Raw genomic sequence first — 24104 nt, 5'->3', positions numbered from 1 at the left:
GCCACACGGTGTCCTGCACATTGGCATTCCCAGGACATCCCTTGCACTCAGAATGAGTGCCGGTGACTTACATTGATGTCTTCCAGGCCCAGGAAGCTCAGAGTGAGCCCATTGCGCTTCCAGATGATCGGTGGCCTCAGGTCTCCACGAATAGCACAGGTCAGCACTGTGCTCAGCCCCACGGTCACTGTGGTCACACTGACCTTGTCCTCAGGGGCGAGGCTCAGCTGAATCACTTCTGCAGAAGGAGAGGAGAGAGCGGTCAGATGCGGACACAGGGGCCAGACCTCAACTCCAGGTGAACAGTCACAGATTCACTCAAGGGCAGGGCCAAGGGGAGCTTTGGACCCCCAGAAGTGGTTTATAACATGCCAACTAAAGGCACAGGTAGACACCTTTGCTGGGTGATGGGTTACAATTATGTTGAACGTCTGAAAGGCTCTGTGAGTCAGAACCAGTCAGGAACAACAGCTAAGGTGCTGGAGAAACATCTGGGCCACGGGTTTGTGAGTGGAGTTGAGAACACCAGTTGTCAGGCCCCATAAGGTCCGCCCCGCAGACCGACCACAGAGCCAGCGGTGGGGGATGCTGCTTGGAGCGCTCTGGCTTAATGAAGTTGGAACTTGCTGAGTGCGGTCAAGGTCTGTTGGTGAGCCGACAGGTATGCCGTCCATCTGGGGTAGCTTAAAGGTTGAACTGTCTGCGGTCTGGAGCAGGAACTGGCTGACCTTTGAAGGTCTGTTTCTGCTTGAAGATTCACTGAGCTTGGACTTGGATTTCTGTTCTGTGACCGTGCACTGTGGCCTTTCATTATTATTGTAATTATCTTTGGAAATATACTTCAGGCTGGCCAAATTATGAGCCCTTCCATTTTCACTTGCCAACTGGCACGGAGACTGGTCATTCTTTAGGCAAACACAGAAGGATCTAAAATACTTCCACACCACCCCCAGGCTTTCTGCAATCCTCACGATTTATGAAAAATGAATCAAACCCAGGCTGTTGAGTGCAAGCGTGGGACCAGGCTTGGGTGGAGGGGACTGGGACTGGTGTCCCCTGCTCTTCCTCTATGTCCACTCAGGGGCTGGGACGGGGTTGGCCTCAGGGGAGAGTGTGTCTGTGTGTAGTCTAAGGTGCTAGGTTAGCTAGCTCACGATGCCGTTGTATTGGGACCTAGGTGACCCGGACAGGTATGTCCTCCAAAGAGTCTGAAGTAAAACATCAAGCTGGGAGCTAAGCTCTGCGGGATGCTGGGAGCTGGAGTGTCGCCACCTCAGGCTGTGCATCTGGATGCTCTCTTGCCCGAGTGTGGGGGAGGGGAACAGGAGAGGAGAGAGTCGCAGGTGCAGCGCGCTGCAGGGCGGGAGTTGGAAGCAGGTGCCTGAGGTGAGACCTGCAGCAGCCAAGTCCCTTCCCTGTCATGTAGTGGCCCTGCCCTGGGCTTGTGACGATGAACACGCTCTACACCGAGGTGCTTCCTCAGTGCTTGTTGGATGGATGGATGAACAACGGAGAAAATGAAAATAAAGGAGCCCAAGAAGAGCCAAGAGGCCGGTGGGGAGGGGCAGGCACACAGAGGAAAAATGTGACTCGAGCGAAGGAGCCAGCATGAGGAAAGATAAGCACCGGGTGATGGATGTGGATGCAGTCGGTGTAATATTTCACCAACATTATAGCCGTGCATTTCAAGTTCCCTCTTAAATCACCATCCGCCTGCTGCCCTCCCACCTCTGGGCCAGGACTGTTATTGCTCAGGGCGGGAGAAAGAGGTGCAGACTGTGTAGCAGGACCAAGAACCTGGTTTTAGAGACTCAGAGGAAGGGAAGGAAGGTGTGATGGGAGGGGTGTGTGTGAGGGAGGGGGTGAGGAAGGGAGGGAAGGAGAGAGGGACAGAGGACAGAGAAGGACCAAGAGAGGGAGGGAGGGAGGGAGGGAGGGAGGGAGGGAGGGAGGGAGGGAGAGAGAGAGAGAGAGAGAGAGAGAGAGAGAGAGAGAGAGAGAGAGAGAGAGATTGATTGAGAGATTTTGTTTAGCTTCCACTGAACTCTGGGCCCTTAGGGCTCAGAATCCAGGGCTCTCAATTGGAGAAAGGAACTCTTCCTCACTGGATGAACACTGTGCTCTGGAAGCAAGATGAGTGGAATACCCCTCTTGCCCTAGGGACTATGGGAATAAGAAGGGAGCCTCCCAGGTAAGCAGAGGGAGGGATCCTGAGGGGGTCTGAAAGATGCTGGACGCCCCGCCCCCCAGCAGTCTGCTCCCCACATCCTGTGAGTCAGACCAGAGCCTGAAGGGGTGCTGGTGGTGGGGACAGGCTGTGGGAGGCTCTGCCTGGGTGGGTAGCAGGGCTGACCCGAGTAGCCTGGAGGTCCTGCTGGTTGGAACTAGGCAGCAGAGCGAGGCTATGTGTGCGGCTTCCCTGGAAGCCAGCCTGGAGGGCGACTGGGATGAAGATGCATAGAGCAGTTCTGTTCATACCCAGAACATTTATGCCTATGGACTGTGGAATCATCAGCATGGACATCCTTACCAATGGAGGGAGTGTTTAGTTGCCTCTTTCTCAGTGTCCCCGGAGAAGAAGTGAGACTAGGTACAAAAGGGATCATCACACTCTCTGCATCTGACTTCCATCAAGACCAGAAAGACAGGCTAAGCAATCAACATAGAGTGGCCCTTGCAGGAGACAGGGCTTCCCCCGGGGCTCCAGTTCTCTGCTGTGATTTCCCCAGCTACCTGTATCACATCCCTAGGTAATTAGCACACAGTGCCTCCCCTCTGCTTGGGCTGCTGCAGACTCTTGTGAGTCCAGTAGGCATCCTCAAGGCTTCTGTGAGGCCTGGGAACCACTGCCTTCCAAGATAGGAGGGGCCTGGGAATCTGAAAGGGGCGGGGCAGTGCAGAGTAGAGGCTGAGAGACAGGCCGTCTGACGGATTAGAGTTCTGGGCTGCAAGTGCGGGCTTTCATCTAGGATAGGGTACCAAGAGGAACTGTAGGATCCCCTCCTCCATGGTACTCCCAAGGTCACAGTTTTCACAAAAGGTCTGCTACAGCCTGGAACATAGGGCCAATACAAACAAAGCATCGTGGGGTCAGGGCAGCGGGAGCCTTCTGCCGCCCTCCTGGCCTGCGTGGCTGGGGCGGCTGGGCGATGCACCTTCCACGGCTGAGTTCCCCATCATTTGTATGTATGAAGACATACACTTGGTGCAGGAAAAACTCATGCAAAATTAGAATGCGTGAGTACCCACAGAACCATCGTAATTCCGCTCCTGTCAGCTACACAAATATTAACCAAACAGCAAATATTTGGATCATTTAAAGTTTAATTAAATGAATGTTTTATTGGATTTAATTCGTGTCAATATTCCCCAGCTCCTTTTAAAATTCTAAAGAGATTTATGGTTACTGAGCCTTCTTCTCTCTCCCTTGTTTCTTTATTTACTGTTCAGCAGGCTTTCCCTGGCAGCCCCTGCTTCCAGGCTAAGTGGGAAGACCAGGCAAGTTAGCTTTCTGGGGTGAATTCTGGGGGCAGCTGGGCACCACTGGACAGGATAGGACTCTTTTACCTCTGAACCTGGCTCAGCTTCTGAAAAAGCAGAGTGGCCTTGGGCAGGTCCCTTCCTGTCCTTAGACTTCCTTGTAGATATCAACAAAATGAAAGATGTGGCTAGGAGCCCCAGGGACTCACACTATGAGATAAGTACCTGACAAGGATCTGCCTAAGGTGGGGAAGGTTTAATGCGGCTTGTGGTTTAATTCGGGATATAGACCGTCATGCTGGGGAAAGCATGGTGGTAGCAGCCGAGACAGGCAGCTGGACACACTGCATCCGGAAGCAGGACACACAGAGAAATGCTGGTGCTCAGCTTCCGTTCTTCCTTTTCATTCACTCTGGGGTGGTCCCCAACCTGTGGGATGGTGGCGTCCACTTCAGAGTGGCTCTTCCTGCGTGGTGGTGCCAATGAGAAATGTCCCCTATAGGCTGCGGTATTTGAATGCTTGCCTCTCAGCTGGCGGTGCGGCTTTGTTGGAGGTACATCACTGGGGATGGGACTTAAGATCCCACAGCCAGTCCTTGCTTTCCGTTTTCTCTCTATCTACTTCATGCTTGTATTTGAAAAGCTCTCAGCTCACTGTCATGCCTCCCCAACCACCACGATGGCCTCGTATCCCTCTGGAACCTTGTAGGCCAAAATAAACTCTTTCTTCTATCAGTGGCTTATGCTTTTGGTCACAGCGTGTTTCTCACAGCAACAGAGAAGTAACTAATACATGCCTCCTCAGTTAACGCTTCCTGGAAACATTCCCACAGACAATGCTCAGAAGTGTGTTTAAAACCAGTCAGGTTGACAATGAAGGTTGATTGTCACCCCTAAACTGTTAGATTCTACAGCTCTGAGTGGATAATTCTGCGTGGATGCCCATGAAGAGCCCCTCCATCCTGCAGGTGGTGCCCACTACCCCTGCCTTGCCCCCATTGTTATCTGCCTCTGCTCTCTGCTCACTATTGTAAGGGATGTCTCAAGCAGAAGCACCAGGGGTTGCCATGCCTCACAAGAACGTCCCTCATGATGCCCCCGCCTCTTACTCACTGGCTCCCAACAGCTTCCTACATGGTCCTATCTTACTGTGGTTTCAATGTGAAATGGTCCCCATAGGCTTTAGGAGGTGGAGCCTTGCTGGAGGAAGTGGGTCACCAGGGAGGGTCTTCAGGCTCCATAACCCAGCCCCACTTCCTGTTAACTCTGCATCTGCTGACTCTCTGCTCCTGCCACTGTAGCTTCCCTGCCTGAAGCCACATCTTCCCCGTCCTGATGGAACGATCCCCGTGGCTTGTGAGTCATAATAAACACTTCCTCTCTTAGGTTTCTTGTCAGGCATCTCTTCACAGTAATGAGATGAATAATTAATGCATCTCCAATGTAACCAATGCCCCTTCCTCCCACAAACCTCTATTGTCCCTTCCAGAATAAAGCTCTCAGCTGCTGTCACCCATATGACATGCAGAATCGAGAAGAGTCCCTGATCCTGTACCCACTCTGTCTTGGACATTATGCTCTTAGCTGGTTTCTTTTTTTTTTTTTTTTTTTTTTTTTTGGTTTTTCGAGACAGGGTTTCTCTGTGTAGCTTTGCGCCTTTCCTGGAGCTCACTTGGTAGCCCAGGCTGGCCTCGAACTCACAGAGATCCGCCTGCCTCTGCCTCCCGAGTGCTGGGATTAAAGGCGTGCGCCACCACCGCCCGGCCTCTTAGCTGGTTTCTTACTCCTTGGATTTAAAACAGTGTGTGCGCGTGTGTGCGCACACACACTACACACGCGCACACACATGTTCACATGAGAGTGCTGGTGCATACAGTTATGTGCATGTATATGGAGGCCAGAGCAGTACTCTGTGCCCACAGGGACATGGATGCTGCTGCTATGAGAACTGCATTGGAAAGCTGCTGGGTGATGAAGGATTTTAAGGAGGGTAAGGAAGTCAGATGGTCTTCAGGGTCAGGCTTTCTGGCATACATGGGCTTCCTCTTGCTTCCCCCTGGTGTGAGGAGATAGGCTGTGCATTGTGACAACTGTCATGTCTGCACAAGTGAGCTCCTTTCAGCAAGGGTGGCCTGCTCCAGTAGACCTTGGAGGGGCACTGGCTGGGAGGTCTGTCCTGTAGCTGTGGTGCTATTGGCTGACTAGCATGGTGCCTGGCACATAGTAGCTAGGCTGAGGCCTTGACTTCTCTCTATTCCTCTGCCCCAGAGTGGTAGCATGACCTTGGTTTTGCAGACACAGTGTTGTAGGCACTAGCCTCCACCTTTGTGCCTTCACAGATGTTGAAGAGAAGGGTGTCCATGAGGAACCCAGAGGTCTTCCTTAAGTAGGTTAGAAACCGGGTAAATGAGGAGTAAATAATGTGGTCAGATTGCCCCCTGTGGTTAAATATCATCGGATCCAGAGCTACGCTGCCCCCACTACGTCATAGCCATCCTCCTCCACAAACACTTACACAGGGTTTCCATTCTCCAAAGATTTACATCATTATACATCATTATATATCACTGGCATGGTGGTTTACATACTGCCTGTGTTAGTGACTCTTCTATTGCTGTGATAGAATGCCATGACCACAGCAACTTACAGAAGAAGGAGTTTATTTGGACTTAGAGTTCCGAAGGGCTAACAGTCTGTCATGGCAGAGACATGCCAGCAAATGACAGGCATGGTAGCAGGAGCAGGGAGCCTAGGGCTTACATACTGAATGGCTAGTAGAAAGCAGAGAGAGCGAACTGGGAATGGTGAGAGGCTTTGCCATTTCCTCCAACGAGGCCACACCTCCTAAACCTCAAAAGCAGCATCGTCAATAGGAAACCAAATGTTCAAATGTCTGAGACTACCGGGGACCCCTCATTCAAGTGCTTGACCCACCGAGCCATATCCTCAACCTCCGCCCCAATATGTGGGAGCCTTGAATGGTACACCAAGACTCAGGATTATAGTACCCTGTAGGAGAGCTGAAGCCAGGTGCTAAGACTTAGGTCCGTAAGGGCAGCCTCTGCTCATATGCACTTTCCTTGGGATGAATGCACTCTTCACTCTTTAGTGACAGGTGTCCCTAAAGGAGGTGTGGCCACTGTGTGACAAACTCTGGTGTCACCCTGGTGATGGGTGCAATGTGAAGATGTTAAGTGTTGAGTGTGTGTCCAAGGTCTCCATACCAAATGGGACGGGTGACATCCTAGACTTTGTGACTTTAGCTGGAGTTTATAGAATGGAACTGCTTGGGCTCTGCCCAGGGATGGTGTTTGGCCTTGTGTGTGTGTGTGTGTGTGTGTGTGTGTGTGTGTGTGTGTGTGTGTGTGTGTGTGTGTGTATGTGTGCATTTGCTGTACTGGGGATAGGACCCAGCTTGTATACCCTTTTCTCCCTCTGTTCTCTCCATCCTGAACTATCATGCTGGGCTCCCTTCAAGCACCTGTTGAGACCTCGCAGGCATGAGGCTGGGCTTGGGTTATTTTAGAGCATGTCATCTTGACACAGGCTTGGAGTACCAAGGTGCAGCCAGCCTGTGCAGGTTGTTTGTTCCAAAGCCACACAAGAGGCATCCTGCTTCCTTCCGCATAATCAGTTCCCATTTTTCTGCTCTTGTTCTCATCCCTCTTGCTCGCCTCATTTTGGAGTTGGCAATAAACTAATTTGTTAATTACCCAGAGTCATAGGTAATTTACATTTTCAGCTGACTTACACGGGTTGGCGTTGCTTCACTCTTTATTACAGTTTAGTTGTCAAGGTGTGGTCTCCAGTGTAAACAAACCTCTTTATGAGATGCATACAGACAGAGACCAGACCTGTTTTATTTCCTGTGTATCCTCAATACTTAATACAATGCTGGCCCACAGAAGTGACTGAATAGGTAATTTTATGCAGGTGAAGGATTCCTGCTCATTCAGCTATTATTTACTGAACACCTACTACCTGCCCAGATGTGGTGGGAATGGACTAGCAAGCAAAACAGGCCCAGTGCCTGCCAACCTGGAGCTCACAGCTCAGCAGAGAAGATGGCTCTTGAAGGGCTGGGGGCAGACAGGGCCTGTCCGTAGATACAGGGCGAGAGCCTTGGCTCCTGCCGTGCCCGCTGCCCTCCTGTTTGGGCCTTCCTCGTGTGGTTAGTGCAGAAGGTAGACCTTTACCCTGCTTTCTACTTGCCCCAGCCTGGTGTAGGTTCCCCTTGATTAAAGGATGGGCTGGTACAGGGGGGCAGAGTTGACTGGGAGTCTCTCTGGGTTCTGTTCACTTCCTCTAGGCAATAAACCATTTGGGTTTCTCAGAAAACTGAATGTCATTGTGACTGGGACAGTTAGTACAACCGTGTGCTTAGGTTTCAGTGTCCCTGTCCCGGGGTGCTGTGGCCTGTCACAGTGTGTCAGGCAGCAGAGGCATTGACAGAGGGGAGCAGGGGTCAGAGCTGAGGCGGGAAGCTCAGGGTTTCTTGGTCAGCAGGGTAGGTGACCATCACAGAGCCATGTCCAGCTCCCCTTCCCTCCCTGTCTGTCTCTGTGTTTGGGGATACCTCAATGAGGTAGTTCAGTCTACATATCTCCCATGCCTTGCCTCATCTGCTCCCGAGGAAGACTTAAGATATGTGCAAAAGGCCAAGCTAGGCATGCAACTTGGTGGTTAGGATACCCGCTTCATACAGACAGCAAGGCCCTGTGTTCAAGCCTCAGCTCTGCCAAAAAGATGATATTGGCAAAAGGAAGAACACTGCCTTCCTATTGCTTGGTGACATCAGGGAAAAGGGACATTAAAATGTATCTTCTGTAATTATATGTCACTTACTCTGCATTTCAGAAATCACTCTTGATCAGCAAGGCTGGGTGCAGAACTCTGGAGAGATTACCAAGAGGAAGGAACAGAAAGTTTCTACGCCCCCAGGAAAGGCTATTGTGTGTCCTTTCCCAGTTCCTGAGCATTCACCCCACTATTTCTCTTGGAGTCGGGAGGGTGTATGATTGGCTCTGATTCATGGGGGGTAACCATGCCTGGCACTTCCTCAGCATCACTATGGGGGCTAATTTGGTGCATTCACTTGACCAGGCCATCATAGGATGGCCAGATATTTGTTCAATCATTACTATCTGTGTGGGGACGCTTCTGGAGGAGAGGAAGATACGAATCTGCAGACAGAGTAAAGCAGGTTGCTCTTTGCAACATGGATGGGCCTCATCAGTCCATCAAGGGCCTAAGTAGAATAAACAGGCTGACTAGAGAGAGCTCTTCCTGCCTGACCACTGAGGCAGGATGTTGGCTGTGATGATTAATATTGCCTGGCCAACTGGACAGAGTCTGAACTCAGCTACGAGATCAGCTTCTGAGCCTGTCTGTGAGGGATTATCTAGATTAGTTTAATTGAGGTGGGAATGTGTGCGGGTGGGAGGCATGGCTCCTCGGGCTGGAGTCTCAGGTTGCCTAGAAAGGAGAAAGCAAGCCGAATGCAGCGTTCATCCTTCCTCATTGTACATGCAACCCGACCAGCTGCCTCGGCCCCTGCTCCTGCGATGGACTGTACTCTGGAACCCTGAGCCAAAATAACCCTCCCTGCCCTCACCTTTGTCAGGGTGCATGATCATAGAAACAAGACAAATAATTCATAAACTGACCCTTCCTGGATCGCAAAACTCCTGACTTTCAGAATGAGATGCATACCGTCCGTCCTTCTAGGTCTCCTGGGTCCCCAGCCTGCTGCCAGCAGAGTTTGGGACTGCTCAGCTTCCAGAACTGTGTGGACCAGTCCCTCGTACTGAATCTACATCTGTTTCTATTGCTATCTCTGCCTCTGTTGATACCTCCGTGTCCTGTTGGTTTGGTTTCTCTGGAGAACCCTGATTAATGAAGTCATTATCTATACTCCCCCTCCTGTTCCTGCAGGGACCTGTGGTCAAGCATTTGTGGGAGTGAGGACCGTGGTCTCCTCATCTCTATTGAGGCCAGCTGCCCGACCCCATCAGACTCGATGAGGGTGGTGAACTCAGCCTTGCTGTGGCGTACTACTGAGATTTTGAGGTTTCTATAGCAGATGGTGTTGTAATTACATATCACACCCCCTCAGAAAAGAAGGAATACAAGTCAGTGTACTTCTATTGAAGGAACAGCAGGGAGACGAGGGCAGGACCTGGGAGAGCAGCATCAGGTCAAGAAGCCTCTGAGCGGCTTCCTGCTCAGATGATCCACTTCCTGTTCTAGGCCTCTGACCGTCTCTCCTCAGAGCTGGTCCCCCCCCCCCTGTCACAGACTCCCGCCTATGGAGGACATCTCACAGGGGTAGGGGGGACACACATGCAGATGACAGTGGAGTAACAAACATGGGTACAAAGAAGGAGATGAGGAGGGAGAGCAGAGGAGGGGGCCAGAGGATTCTGAATCAACCATAGTTACATGGAAACCTGAGAGCTGAAAGGTGAGGAGACTGGGGGAAGGGACATCTTTTGTCCTGAGGGTCTTAGATATCCCAAGTGGCCCAGAACTTGCTGTGTAGTTAAGAATGAGCCTGAACTTTTTTTTTTTTTTGGTGATTTTTTTCACATTTAGTGTGTGTGTGTGTGTGTGTGTGTGTGTGTGTGTGTGTGTGTGTGTGTAGGACAGAGGATAACTTGCAGGAGCTGATTCTCTCTTTCTACCCTATGGGTCCCAGGGATCCAACTCAGGTCATCAGGCTTAGTGTCGAGTGCCTTTAACCACGGATGCATCTTGCCAGACCTTGAACTTGAACTTCTGATCCTCCTGTCTACAGTCGCAGTGCAGTGCTGGGATCTTAGGCACGCAGGACGACGGCCCGTTTATGCAGTGCTAGAACTCAGGACTTTGTACATGTTAGGAGAACGCTCTGCCAGCTGAGCTATCTTTCTGCCTTTGAAGGACACTTCAGAGGAAACTTCCCAAGGCAGGGTGGGGCTAAGGGACTGTGGGAACTGAGGAAGACCAGTGTGGCTGACAGGGAACAAGGCAGGGACATGTGACACTGTTGCAGGTGGACAAGAAGTTGAGGTAAGGACTGATAGCTTTAGAGTGATGGGAAGTGTCAGGGGATTAATTTTCTTTTCCTTTTCCCATTTTCATGTGTGTGGTGTGCATGTGTGTACAGGCATATATGCACATGCATGTGGAGTCCTGAGGCTGATGCTGGAAATCTTCGATTGCTCTTCCGTCTTAGTCAGTGAGGCAGGGTCTCTCAATGGAACCCAGAGCTCACTCATTTGGCTAGTCTTGCTAGACAGCGTGTTCTGGGGATTCCCTGTTCTCCCTTCCGAGGCCGGAAGCACAGGCAGCCCTCCTCTCCCGCTTGGCATTTCACCTGGATTCTGGGGATCTGGGAACTCCAGTTCTTCCTTCAGGCTTGTGCAGCAAACATTGTAACCACGGAGCCGTCTCCCCAGCCTATAGGGAGGTTTTGAAACCAGGGAAGGACCTCGCCTGACCTTGCATGTGCTAAAACCTTACTCTGGTAGTTGTGTGGCTAAGGCCCTTTTGTAGGGAGAGGAGAGGATTTGGGAGAACAGAGAGACCAAGGCAGGAAGCACCTCAGTGGTTCAGGGGACAGGACTGGGTTCAGTATCAGCTTGTATGAGGGGCCAAGAGGGGGCGCCTGTGGGTGGATGAGGAGGGGAGCTCCAGGATGGAGGCCCCCACTCCCTCTTAGCCTACAGGCCCTTCTGGCTTAGCTGATAGCCCTCAACCCCCGCCCCCCCCCCCCCAAGCATCAGAAAGAAGTGAAACTCAGAGCCACTCTCTTGCCTTCCTGAGTGAATCGGCGTTGAAAGGACTTTCTCAGTGGCAGCCATTTGTGAACCGTCATCTAGGAGAAAAGACGTCTCTATGGTCCCAGTCCCTCTCTCTGTGTGTCCTGGGGCCAGAGGACTCAGCAGGAGCCCCCTCTCCCTCACCTTCCCTGGCCCCAGCTCTTCTCATTTGACCTCTACCCAAGGCCCAGGCATGCTTCATGCATGCCAATGCGAGAAGCCGTGGTGGAAAAGGTCATGAATAAACATATCATGCTTTCTGGTTAATTATCCTCCAGAGGATGCTCAGCCATGGCTGCATTTTGTAAACAGGCATCAGCAGTCCGTTTTGGAGACAGCTTGCACTTGTCTCTGATGCCAGCTCCCCACATTGCCCATGGACACCAGCTGAGGGGCTCCAGGCCCTTGGAGCCTCTGCCAACTCTCATTTATTTAGTTTTTAAGTTTTGTTTGATTTTGTGTGTGTGTGTGTGTGTGTGTGTGTGTGTGTGTGTGTGTGTGTGTGTGTTCTTTAGGAGCCATTCATTCACCTTGTTTATAGAAACAGGGTAACTCACTGCCTTGGGACTAGCCAAATAGTCTGGTGTGGGTGTCCAGTGAGCCCAGGGCTCTGCTCCCCCCAGTGCTGGGGTTATAGGGTCATACCATCACGGCTGGCTTTTTTTTCAAACCTGGGTTCACCCACCATGCCTGTCCTTTTATGTGTGTTCCGGGCATTGAACTCGGGTCCTCAGGCTTGTTCGGGAAGCCCTCTACTGACTGAGCCATCTTGGCAGCCCGCATTTGTCTCTAGATTGTTGGGGCTGCCAGAGACAGGCTTTGAACCCTGGCAACCCCAACAACAGGAGGGGGCTGGAGCAGGGCTGGTCGTGTGGTGACAGGAAGGAGCTTGGATCTCATTTCAGGAGCAGTCCTGGGAGGACTTCAGGCAGGAGGCAGAGATGCTCTGACATTGAAGACAAATGTGTATCGTAGGAGAAACCCCCAGCGGTGTTAACAGAACGCCCTGGTGGCAGTTTCCTGGGCAGGGTAATCCCTTGGTATCAGGGAATCACTGGGCCCTCCGGCACCCTGAGCATGCCACCTCCTCGCCCTGCAGGCTCCCTGCTTTCACAGATCTGTGCCCCACAGTATGAGCTGGTAGAGAGGATGTGCCGGCCTAAAAAGAAAGAAACCTTTTCTCCAAAGTCCCCGCTGATGTCCCCTCAAACCCCACTGTCACATTTGTGTTATGCCATCATCCCTAAAGCCACTAGGCAAGAAGGCTGGCTTGGGGAGCCTGTCCTGAGGAGGCTCTGTCACAAAGGAAGAAGGGACAACGCTCATTGTTTATGTGGAGGGGACAGAGAGGTGACAGGAGGCCAGTGTTGTGGTGCCAGGGGCTTTGGCTAGACCATGAGCTATGGAACAGCAGATTATTTGGGTCACCTGCCGGGGGCAGAGTGACTGAATGAAGATGGATAAGATGGGGAGACTGATAGGAAGAAAAGATTTGAGCCGATTATCGAGTTTGAGCCCGAAGTCCCAGGCAGGTGCTGGCTGGATTTGTTGAATGACCGAGAGAGAAGGTCCTGAAGGGGAAACAGAGGACTCTGCTTTTTAACTGAGGTAGGTAAACCAAGGAGCGAGCAGTGTGATCTAAGTCTAGGGCTCAAGGAAGAGGTGATCCAGGCTAGGCTGTGACCTTGAAATGCATCCATGCTCAAGTGACATTTAAAATGGGACTGCATGAGATTCCTGGGAAGCGTGAAGAAGAGGAAGGGTCTGGAGGCTGGAGGACAGGGACTCACCAGTGTACCTCAGGCTGGCCTTGAACTCTTAATCCTCCTGCCTGAAGAGGCCTGTGCCGCTATACCCTGTCCCTGGAGCTTTGCAACAACAGAAGGTGGGTGGGACATGACGTAGGGAAGTGGAATGGAGGGTGGGAGATGAGGCAGGGCCCTTCTGTCTACACCTATGGTTCTCAACTCACCCCTATTCTAGTCCCCAGGAGACCTTTGGTGCTGTTTGGAAATAGTTTTGATTGTTTCAGTGGGGGTGGCCAGGGGAGAAGGCAGTTTCCTGTCAGCATCTACCGAGCGAAGGCCAGGGATGGTGCCGAACAGTTTAGAAGGCACACAAGAGTCTCCACAACCAAGAGCTCTGCCTCTGATATCAGGAGTGGCACCACTGGGAACCACAGCAAACATCAACATCACGACTTAAACCAACGTGTATCCTTTGTTTGCTAGAAGTGGCGTTCCTTCCCTAGGCAGGAGCAGTCGCATTCTTGAAGTACCCAGTCTGCTGGGTCTACCTGCTGTCCCTGGTGGGGGCTAGATCCCCGAGCAGGCAGCTGAGTAGGGGGAGGGGAGACCCCCTGAGGTCAGTGTGACCCCTTTTGGAGATGCCACAGAACCTTCGTCGAAACCTGCTGAAGTGAGGCAACATGCATGTCAGCCAAGTCCTAAACAAGTGTCGGGATGTGAGGAATTTCTTTTCCCAGCGTGGGGATTTCTCTCTCACTCCATGTCTTGGCCAGCCTCTTTCATTTATCTTTCAGAAAGAAAACCCTGTAATGTATGTTTTGTCCAAGGACAAGTCTCAGGAAGAAAAATGCCTCCCGCTCCCTCTCTCAAGACCCCTCCGCCATCTGTCAGTTTGGAAATCTCCACATCTTGACCCATGGCAAATTACTTCTTGGCGGTAGTGCCATGTGGTGTCTGCCTTAGGTTGCGGACACATGGGGCTGCTGGCCAGCTGAGCGAGCAGGCCATTTGAGGAATGGATAGATGAGCCCACATCCCACCTACCTCTCCTCGTCTTTACAGTTATAGACAAGCTATCCTACGCCCCTCCAAATCTACCCTTTCCTCTCCATCCCTCCACAGTGGCTCCCAGGCAGGACCTTGTTTTTCTAGAAGATGGCAGTGTTTTGCCAAGAGTCTCTCATAGGACATCTGCCCTCCCCTGCCTGGCATTTAAGGCCCACTAACACTCCATCTCCTACTGTTCCCACTTAGATGGAGCCAAACTGAACTTTTGGCTCGTCTCCAAATGCATCCTGGGTTTCCCCATGCTCACTGACCACGCTGGCACCAGTGAGCCCAGCCATATACAAATATGCCTGAGACATCTCTGCTCAACCCAGGGAAGCTGGCAGAAGGCCAGTGTGGACATTCTAGTCTTTAGCATCATCTCTGCCCTGGCTGTGCCCTATCCTGCTCCCAGGGCTGTGCCCTACCCCCTGAATCCCGGCCACGCAATCAGAGACATAGCAGCCATCGCATAAGAATAAAACTAAAGTTCCAAGCATGATTTGGCATCTTTAGTTTTGAGAAGTGGCCTGCAGTCCCTCACATGCAAGGGAGGCATGGTCTATGCATCCAGGACTCACACGCCCACAGGAGATGCCTGACAACCCTACATGGCTGGCCATCTTGGTCTCATGTCATTGGTGGGCTGTTCCCAATGTGGGGGACCGGAACACAGAGGTCCAGAGAGGAACAGTGGCAGGACCAGCACCCCAGTGGGACTGGAGACCCATTAGCTTGGGACTGGGTGCTGTCACCAGGGTTCCTGCCACGGTTTGCCCTTCTTAGCAGTGGGGCACTTAAGTCTCCGGCATTTTATGGGAAGCTGTGGTGTGGCTTGCCTTTGTTGTTAGACCCAAGCGGTCTCCTGCAGCCCAGGAATCCTGCAGGGGTTCCTGGATCAGCCAGAGCAGAAGTCAGCAAGCTGACAAAGGGCTCCTGTGGTGGGAAGGCTTCATGTCCTGGACAGAAAAAAAATCTATGTTGGGAACCTTTCAGGCTGCCATGCTGAATCCAGGCTTGGTGGCTCCTCCTCCTCCTCCTCCTTCTGAGATAGGGTTCCTCTGCATAGTTTTGGTGCCTGTCCTGGATCTTGCTCTGTAGACTAGGCTGGCCTTGAACTCACAGAGATCAGCCCAGCTCTGCCTCCCGAGTGCTGGGATTAAAGGCGTGTGCTACCACCGCCTGACTGGCTACTTTTTTTTTGCACAGTATGAAAACAGGTTCAAAGGGGCTCAATATTTTGGGTAAAGTTACCCTCTGGGTTCCAGGGAGTGACTCTGTGGCAGTTTATAAATCCCTGTCTCATGTACAAGCCATGTAGCACACCACCGCTTGCACTGACTACAAATCCTGCCCTGCTCCTAGAGACTCCACCCACCCCCTGCCTGCAAGTGCCCACGCCACCTGGCTGCCCGGAGAGGCAGGATGCTCTGCAGTTCTTCCTGCCCACCGGAAGCCCATCTGTGCCAAGAGGCCCCATGTCTGCCTCCACTTTCTTCCCACATGGCCTGTCAGGAAGGGAAGGATCACAAGGACCTGCTGAGGAAGCTCAGCTGATGACAGAGAGGTGCTTCCTGGCTCCTCCCACTTGCCCACTGAATTCTCAACTGCAGGGTAAGGACCCCAGGAGGCTGCCGTCTGTCCTCATCTCTACAGATGTTGTAGGTCACAATCCCAGCTCAGTGGTCCCTAGGAAGCACTGGAAGTCACTGCTGGCGACTGGCTCCTGTGGCTACCCAGTGCCATCCGTGGGGCAGAGTTCCCCTAGCCACATTCTAAAGATACCTCTTGGTTCTTGGGAGCAATCGTGTTCCTAGATGAAAGTCTGCTAGGGCCAGGCCCTGGGCAGCCTGGGAGCCTTCAGCAATGGATTCCCAGTGTGCCTGCTGTGCCTTTTGGACTCTGGTGTTGTGTGTGCTCAGAGTCAACACCCTAGGTGGCTTATCTCATCACTCACCTCATCTTGACCAGCCAATTTTCCTTTCCCAGGCCTGGCCACACTCTCCCTCCTGGTTCCTAGAGCCGCTTGTTCCGTGGCTCCCAGGCCTGCCCACCTCCTTCCTACCTTCTTCAGAGCATCCTTTCTTGTACTTGCACAGTTATAGGGCTCAGCCTCTCCGAAGGCCAAGTCCTGGGAGGTCACCTTGACACCAGGGTGTGAACTGGCACCTCTCCCACTTCCTATCTCAGCCCTGCCTTGTTCCTCTCCCTGTACCTTCCCGGGCTGCCTGTCAATCACACTTGCTTCTTGGGTCGGGACCATGGCCTCATTAAGTGCCCTGGGCTTGACTTCTAGAAGATCAGCTGGATGAGACCCCACAGGAGGTGTGTTGACCGAGTAGGGAGCACTGGATGGGGTGTGAAGGGGTAGGGATGGGGATAGGAGCAGGCAGGGCTCAGCGTTACAGGAACTGCCTCTGCCTGGCTTCCTGCTGCCTTTCAGCACCTCACATGGGGCCCAGCACTCTGCTAGGCCCCAACAACTAGGAGCTGCATCAGAGGAAAAGAGCTGGGTAAGGAACAAGTAGGATGAAGAAGAGGAAGAGGAAGACAATTTTGTAGAGGGCAGAAGGGGGTGGAAGGGCAGCCAGGCGCTTGGGATGTTGGACTTAAATAGGTAGAAGGGAATGGGCATATGGGTCATGGCAATGAGGTTCACCAGGTGTCTGTGTACAGGCCCCAACAGGAGCACCCCACTACCCTAGTCCTTGGGGTGACCCTATAGGGTACAAGACATGCTCACAGCCACACAAACGGGAAGTGACAAGGTTCCAGCTGGGTGTTGGTGATCTGCCCAAGCATACTGCCTTACTACTCAGGGTGGGACGCACTTCCTGTGATGGTGTTTCCTTTGCAGGAATGGGCACGTTGAATGACTCTCCACAGCACATATATCCCTCAAACCTGTCAGCAACCTTACCAATCCTGGTCATGTTCTCCCTGGTCCTAGGTTCACAACAGGGCATCTAAGCTCTCCTCAAAGAGGAACATAGCACGACCATCCTGTATAATGACCCCAGGGTCACCAAGCTCAAGGATCCCACAGTCTATTACCTTAGCACGCCTATTGTCTCTCACTAGGTACTGTGAGCCATCCCAATACTGGCTGGCTGTTGCTGATTCTGCAGAAAATCAGAGCCTAGGTACGGAGACCTCTATATGCCAACACAGAGTGCCTAGACTACTCTACAAAGTATACATACCCTGTGTGTCTGCCTGGCTCCTATCTTGGGAGATGAAAATGACTTCTCCTTGCTCATGTGGTTCTACAGATGAGCCATGGAGACATGGGCAGAGAGGTTCTGTGTTATTCCAAACACCATCACCAACTTAATGAGTTCCCTCAAGAGGGGCAGACACTAGTGATGTGTGCCCACTTAAATGATGGGCTCAGAAGCCTCCCCAGCCATGTCCTGGCTGAACCAGAGCCTAGGGTGAATACCTGGAGAGCCAAGGGCCTGCCTGACCTCCCTGCACTCTTGCTGACCAAGAAGTGAAGGAGCGTTGAGTGCCAGGCCTCCTCAGGGTCCCTGATGGAAGGACTAAAGGAGCCTAGTTCTGCGTCCTTGCCCAGGGGCAGACTTGGCAAGGTCTGTGAGGTTTTAGTTCCTGGGAAGTTGCCGTTCCCTCTGAAGAGACTGGAGTTATCTGTCCCAAGGCTGCTGCGTGCTCGGTCTCAGCCATCCTTGAGCTATCCCATGTTCCCTTTGTACAACATTGCTTGGTTAGCTTCTTGCTGACTTGCTCCCATTGTGTGACAGTTTTTTTTGCTGACACTGTCCCATTTTCTTCCTTTCAGGAAGAAAATATATAAGGTGGTGTGCTTCTTAATAAACTTGCCTACATGAACCGTCAGCTTTTTTAAGACCCCCTGAAGCCACACTTCGCTATCTTCTTCTCTTCTTGTCCCCTGGTCATCATGACCCTTAGGGCCCTGTCACTGAAAAATGACCAGCTTCAGGTCAAGGAGTCCCTAGCACAGAGACTAAAAGGACACTGTCCACTCCTGTTTTCTGCTTGCTCAGTAGGCAGAGATGGAGGTAGTCTAGGAGCTGGCCATGTTTCCGGCAGGTTAGGAGAGCCACTCTGGGTCAGATTGCTATAGTCACAGCAGTGGGGGCCCTGCTGCCCTGCTGTGGGAAAGGTTGGCCTGGTAAGAGCTACTCAGCCACTGTCCCTGAATCCTTACTAGGTGTCCTTATTCTTTAGGAAGATCATGACTTTCTGACTCCTTCCTTTGAAATCTGAGAGCAAACAGGTTCCCACAAGTCACAATGGTGGAACATCTAGCTGCCAGCCCGGCAGGTTAGGCTCCCATTGTATGCCTGTCTCTCTGCCTGGAGCCTGTGAGGTATCATTTCTCAGAGTCACCTCTCTTGGCTGGAGAAGCAGGAGTAGCAGGAGGAGATGGAGACTTTGTTTACTGGTCCAGGGGGAAGAAGAGGGGAGGGGCAGAGGCTGGGGAAGAGTCAAGAGTGGGGTGAGGCAGGGAGGGGAGAGATATGGTAAGGGGAAGGGAGACAGGAGAGAGCCCAGCAGCATCGGGGTTGGGCTGGTTGAGCAGACTGGCTCAGGGCAGGCCAGCATCAGCCTTTGAAAGCTGCAGGCTCTGTGTCTGCCTGCCGCCATGTGGCTCCTTCCAGAACTGACTTAAGAGGACCATAGGCTAGGTGAGGAGGCACGCTTGGGATGAGGATAGCCCCTTTTTACCCAAAGCGCTTAAACATCTGAGGTCCCATCAACCTTACAGAGAACCTGCCAGGTTGGGGATATCTGTCCTTATCTCAGATGATGAAACTGAGGCCAGATTATGTGTCAGGTCTCTGAGTGGATCCTTTTCACTGATGCCCAGTCTGGTGGGAGCAAGGAAGGATTGTGGTCTCGAGTGTTTTCAGAGAGCAGTTTCCCTTTGCCCTGGAGCCAGGTGCCTTGGGATTGAGTGACTGTGATGTTCCAGTTCCACACTGCTGCACATGCCACATGTGCCCAAGGTTCCATACACGGCTCTCGGCAGGGCAGGTGTTTAGCGTTCTGTATTAGGTCATGGACCATGAAGCTCTGCCTATATTTTTTTTAAAAGTTACTTATATGTGTGTAATCAATAATGTAAATACCCGAAGAGTTCAATCAAAATACCCCGCCCCCCGGCCTGCCTTGTGTTTATTTATGTCAGGAGTAGGTGAGCTCGTGACCATGGCAGAGATTATACTGCCCTGTTCTTTGTGTTCTTCCCTCTCCACAGCTGCCAGGCCCCACACCCTTCGCAAGCTGGCCAGGACCAGGACTGTATGGCCGAGAAGTCAAATGCTTACATGTGGTATAGGTGGGATGGGCCAGGCCTCTGTCTCTGCTGACTAACCACAGAGATGGTGGGTGGTGGCTGTCAGGGTGCCAGCAGCTGGACAGAGCAGGGGGCAGGGAAAGCCGGTCTTACATCAGAGGTTCTGAAGTACAGTTCTTACTCACATGCCATCTAAGGACCGGTGCTGGGATGCTGCTCCATGTGAGATGGCCACTCAGGTGGTGTATGCACAGGATGTTTGACTGTCGCTGGGGTTTCCCAGCAGCCATCCCTATGGACTGAACTCATCCCCTTTCTGATGTCGTTCTCTTGGGATGGTATTTTGGCAGCTGAGCCAAGGGAAGAGCTGCTGCCATTATTCTATAGATGCCCACACAATGTTATCGATCGATGGCATTTGAGGAGCATAGATGTTGGTTTGGGTGGCACTGGGTCCCTTCCATGTACCTCTAGCTTGTACCTATTATTAGGCAGTGTTTTGTCCCTGGGATGCAGGGCTGATGGGAGGGGGTCGAGATAATCTTCCCATCTGACTGGTTGTGTTGAGGTGTCTGAGCCACACCCAGGCTGGACAGAATGTAGATGACAGGCTACGAATATGTACAGCCACCGAGGGAGGGAGGGATCTGCTTTTCCTGGGGTCATCCCTCTAACTGAAAGTGAGCAAGTTTGCATTTGAAAAGCCTGAACCAATGGACGAAAGTCAGACACCTGCAGTGATCCCCAAGAAAACATTTGGAGAGCAGTCCTAAAGTGCCAGAGACTCAGGTGGGTGGTCACATCGGCAGGCCCAGGCTTCAGAAGGAGCCCCGGGTACCACAGATGGAGTCTGGGTTCCTCCTCCTGGGGGCTTCCTCTGCCGTGGCCTCAACTCCAAGGTCACAAGGCTGTGATCTTTAAAGAGATGGGCAAGGTTGTGTTTCTCCACACTACATGGTAGGCAGCTGGACGCCAACTCCCAATGTCCTTCTTGTATTTGGGTAAGGTAGGGGGATGTTGGAGAGGCTGGGCTGATGTACATCTGAGTCCCTAGATTATTCTGAGGCCTTTGCAGTCCTGGAGACCTCTCTTTGCAGCCCAGCTTCCTCTGGGGCAAATCCAAACATGAACCCAAAAAATTTCCCTGTTCTTCTTAAGACAAGGGGGAGGGACTGGACTGTTGGGCAGTTTCCTAACTTTGGAAACTGCAAGACGAGGCAACAGCCTGCCCATGGCTGGTAAGCCCCATGGATTCTCCTGTCTGTCTTCCCAGGGCTAGGAGTGTTAAATGTGCACCAGTCTGCCCACCTTCTTAAACGTGGGCTCGGGGGATTGAACTCAGGCCCTCACGCTTGAATGGCAGGCAGTTTACTGACTGAGCCGTCTCTCCAGCCTGTCTCTCCACTTGTATAAAATATTTCAGAAAGAAAAGAGAGGAGAGAGGGAGTCCTCAGGAGTGCCACTGTCACAGGGACTCATGGGGATCTCGAGGGGGCCGAGCAGATTCACTCTTCAAGGTCATGCTAATCTGGGTGAGGTTTGAGGCTTGGTTTCAACCCCTTTGCCCTGTTGAGCCCCTCTGTCTCTGAGGTCTAGAAAACTCCACAAGGCATGCAGTGGGCCCTCTTTCATCTTCCTATGTTGCTGGCTGCAGACTTGACTGCATTTTGGGTTTTTATGAATATTGGTTTAGTGAACGCTGCGCTTGTGAAGCCTGCAGAGAGAGAAGGCCAGAATCGTGTGGCACCCGACACTAACCACCGACTTCAGGGGGAAACCTTTGTGCTCACACACCTGCTCTGCCGGGGCCCCTTTCCTCTGCAGGTCTTCTATTCAGGTCGGCCCTCTCTGGTACTTCCTAAGCAGGAAAAACCGCTGTGAGCCTGCTCTCGCCCCTCCTGCGGGGTTCTGCCTCATTAGCTCAGTAATCCAACACGAAGATGGAGAAGAGCCAAGCCACTCGGCAAGTGATTTAACAGAATGCTTCAATGACGTATTGAAAATGAACACTGACCCCAGGTAAGAGGCGCTAAACAGGGTCTTTAAAGGCCCACCATCCATTTCACTTGGATGGACTCTCCTCCCTAAATCACCGTGTTGTCAGTTTTACGATGCCGTTCTAGCTATTGAGGCTGCGGAGCTGTGAAATGTCATATATATATATAAAATAAAATTAAGTTGCAGGGAGCTCACATTAGCATTTCAAAAGTCTTCTGTTGCATTATGCTGCAGGCCTCTCTGTCAAGGGCCACCAGGCTCCCATCCTCCCCATAAAGAGACTCCGCACAGAATGTATTAGTGTTCGTTCCCGAACTGGCCTGGCGATGAAGGGCATAGTTACGATAATGGCAGAGTACATACTGGATTAATTCGATAAGACACTGGAATCGTCTGCCTCCTCTAGTAACAAAGCTGGGATCACCCCTTTCCTGGTTGGCTCAGGCCAGTGGCTTTCAGAGTTTTGACAAATGAAGGTTTTTAGGGCATTTGTCCTGGAGACAAGTGAGCAGTGAGTTCTGCTGAGGTGAAGGGCCGGCGGGGCGTTCAGATGACTGGGGAATGGGAATCCTTGAGGTGTGGCCATTCCTGCTCCAGCTCCTCCATCTGGTCAGCAGGCTATCAGCACCTCCTTGCTCCCTGCCAAGGTCCAGAATCAGCTAGTTGCTGCATCTTGGATTGATTATATGATGGCCTGATTTTTAAATGTTTCCTGTAGGAATGTCATGTGTCCTTTAGCTGCTGGCACTCTGGGGAGGTGATAGAACATGCAGGAGGCGGGGCCCAGCCAGAGTCAGATCATTGGGGGTGTGCTCTTCAAGGGAGACCCCAGACCCCAACATCTTCCTTCCTTTTGTCGTTCGGCAGCCTCTATGAGGTACATGGGTTTCTTCTGCCACTGGCTTCCATGCTGATGTACAGTGCCTCCCCAGGCCTAAAGTGATGGAGCCCAGAGACTGTGGGTTCAAACCTCTGATACTATGAACCAGAAATAAGCCTCCCCCTCCATGTAAATTGATTTCTTTCAGGGACTCCCCCCCCCCCCCAGCAACAGAAAGCTGGCTAGCACTAATACAGCAGGTGTGATGAACTGGGTGACCTGAAGAGGGTGAATTTCACATAATGGGCTGGGTCTTCATGACAGGCAGCTTCTGGAAGCCACAATGCCCTTCCTCAGAGCTCAGACCCTTGGCGTTCTGAGGGGAGCTTCCTTGATCATTTAGCATCCATTTAAAGCTGCATGGTGAGCGTGGCCAGAGGCCTGGGCTGAGGCAGAAGAAGAATGGACAGTGACTGTGAGGGCTGACACCAGGCCAATACCCACTGACCTTCAAGAGCCCTCTTGGTCTCCAGGGTAACTGTGGGAATGCCAGGTTAGGGGAGAAGAATCTAGTGGTCCTAGCAGGTACTTACAACCCATCATGCCCCTACCCCGACCCCAACCGTCAGACAATGGCAGCATCGTTTCTGTAACTTAACAGAAAGCTGGCTATTCTTCAGGGGCTGATGGCTTACTGAAACTGAGAGTCTATTTGAGAAGGTTTTTGCAGCATGTTTTAGGAAGCTCCAGATCCTTAGCCTAGAAAGGCACCTTGGATGGGGGGGGGGGGGAGTTCACTGGAGCATTCCAGGGTGCAGATAAAAGCAGACCTGCCCTGAACTTCCTGCCAGGCATGCCTGGGGAAATACATTCAGCATCAAGTCCAGCCAATGAATCTGCTCTGAATTGAATTTTAACCCTAATGAGATACAGAGTCCCTTCCGTTCTCTGTAATGGACACCTTGAGAGTTTGTATCAGGGAGTGAAACACAACTTTTTAGTGTTTTCATGATTCCCTAATAACAGCCTGAATCATAACCTGAATTTCTATGTGACTAATTACGGCTATGGACGGGGCATGAAAGATTTATATGATCAGAAAAGAAATGACCTGTGTTTTCTCTGGGCAGGCATGGGATGAGCTGTGTAAGGAAGTTAATTAGCTTTCTAGGTCATACAAAAGGTACCTGCATGGTGCTGGCTGGTGTGGTCAGTGGCGGAGGGTAGGACACAGAAGACACCTTCCTGGGACACTATCCACAGCTGTTTTCCATATGACACCCGACCTCCTCTTCCTAAGACCAACTTGGCAGACTCAACCATCTAAGGACATGAAAACGATTGGGCTATGGGGCAGGAGAGACATCTTAAACTATCAAAAAGGAGGCAGGGGGACTATCAGAATTATAATTCTTATGATCAGCATGAAAGCCAGAATACTCTTTCTTCCTCCTCCACCTCGCTCTTTTTCTCATATATATGTATATACGCATGTTCATGTATGAGTATGGCGTATGTATGGGTACCTGTGCAGGTCAGAAGAAGGCATCAGATACCCTGGAGCTGGAGTTATCGGTGGTTGTAAACCACCTGACTTGGGTACCAGGAACCAACCAAACTTGGGTTCTCTGGAAGAGCATCAATCACTCTTAGCTCCTAACATGTATGTGTTCATGTGTGTGTGTGTGCAGGTGGACGTGTGTATGTGTATGGGATCCAGAGGCTGATGTTGCCCTCCTCTTTGATAGATTATCAGCTTATTTTCTGTGACAGGGTCTGTCTGTCACTGAACCTGGAGCTTACCGATTTAGCTATGCTGGCCAGCCAGTGAGCTCTGGGGATGTGCCCTCCTCTGCCTTGCCCAGCACTAGGACTACAGATTTGTACCTCTGTGCCAGGCTAGGGTGCTGAGGACCCAAACTCAGGTT

At 51.8% G+C, this 24104-nt stretch overlaps 1 protein-coding gene across 2 annotated transcripts in view; it reads right to left on the bottom strand.

Moving 5' to 3' along the window:
* Nucleotides 1–24104, bottom strand: part of Fstl4 (follistatin like 4) — a 423065-nt gene that overhangs the window by 56291 nt on the left and 342670 nt on the right. For both annotated transcript variants that reach the window (XM_006991320.4, XM_076578356.1), the window contains one exon: nucleotides 72–238. In XM_006991320.4, the coding sequence (XP_006991382.1) occupies nucleotides 72–238 (167 nt within the window). The remainder of the gene's footprint in view (nucleotides 1–71; nucleotides 239–24104) is intronic.

Source organism: Peromyscus maniculatus, chromosome 8 (assembly GCF_049852395.1).
Source record: "Peromyscus maniculatus bairdii isolate BWxNUB_F1_BW_parent chromosome 8, HU_Pman_BW_mat_3.1, whole genome shotgun sequence".
NCBI lineage: Eukaryota > Metazoa > Chordata > Mammalia > Rodentia > Cricetidae > Peromyscus > Peromyscus maniculatus.
The sequence above is the reverse complement of the archived record's forward strand: the minus strand, read 5'-3'. Positions and strand labels throughout refer to the sequence as shown.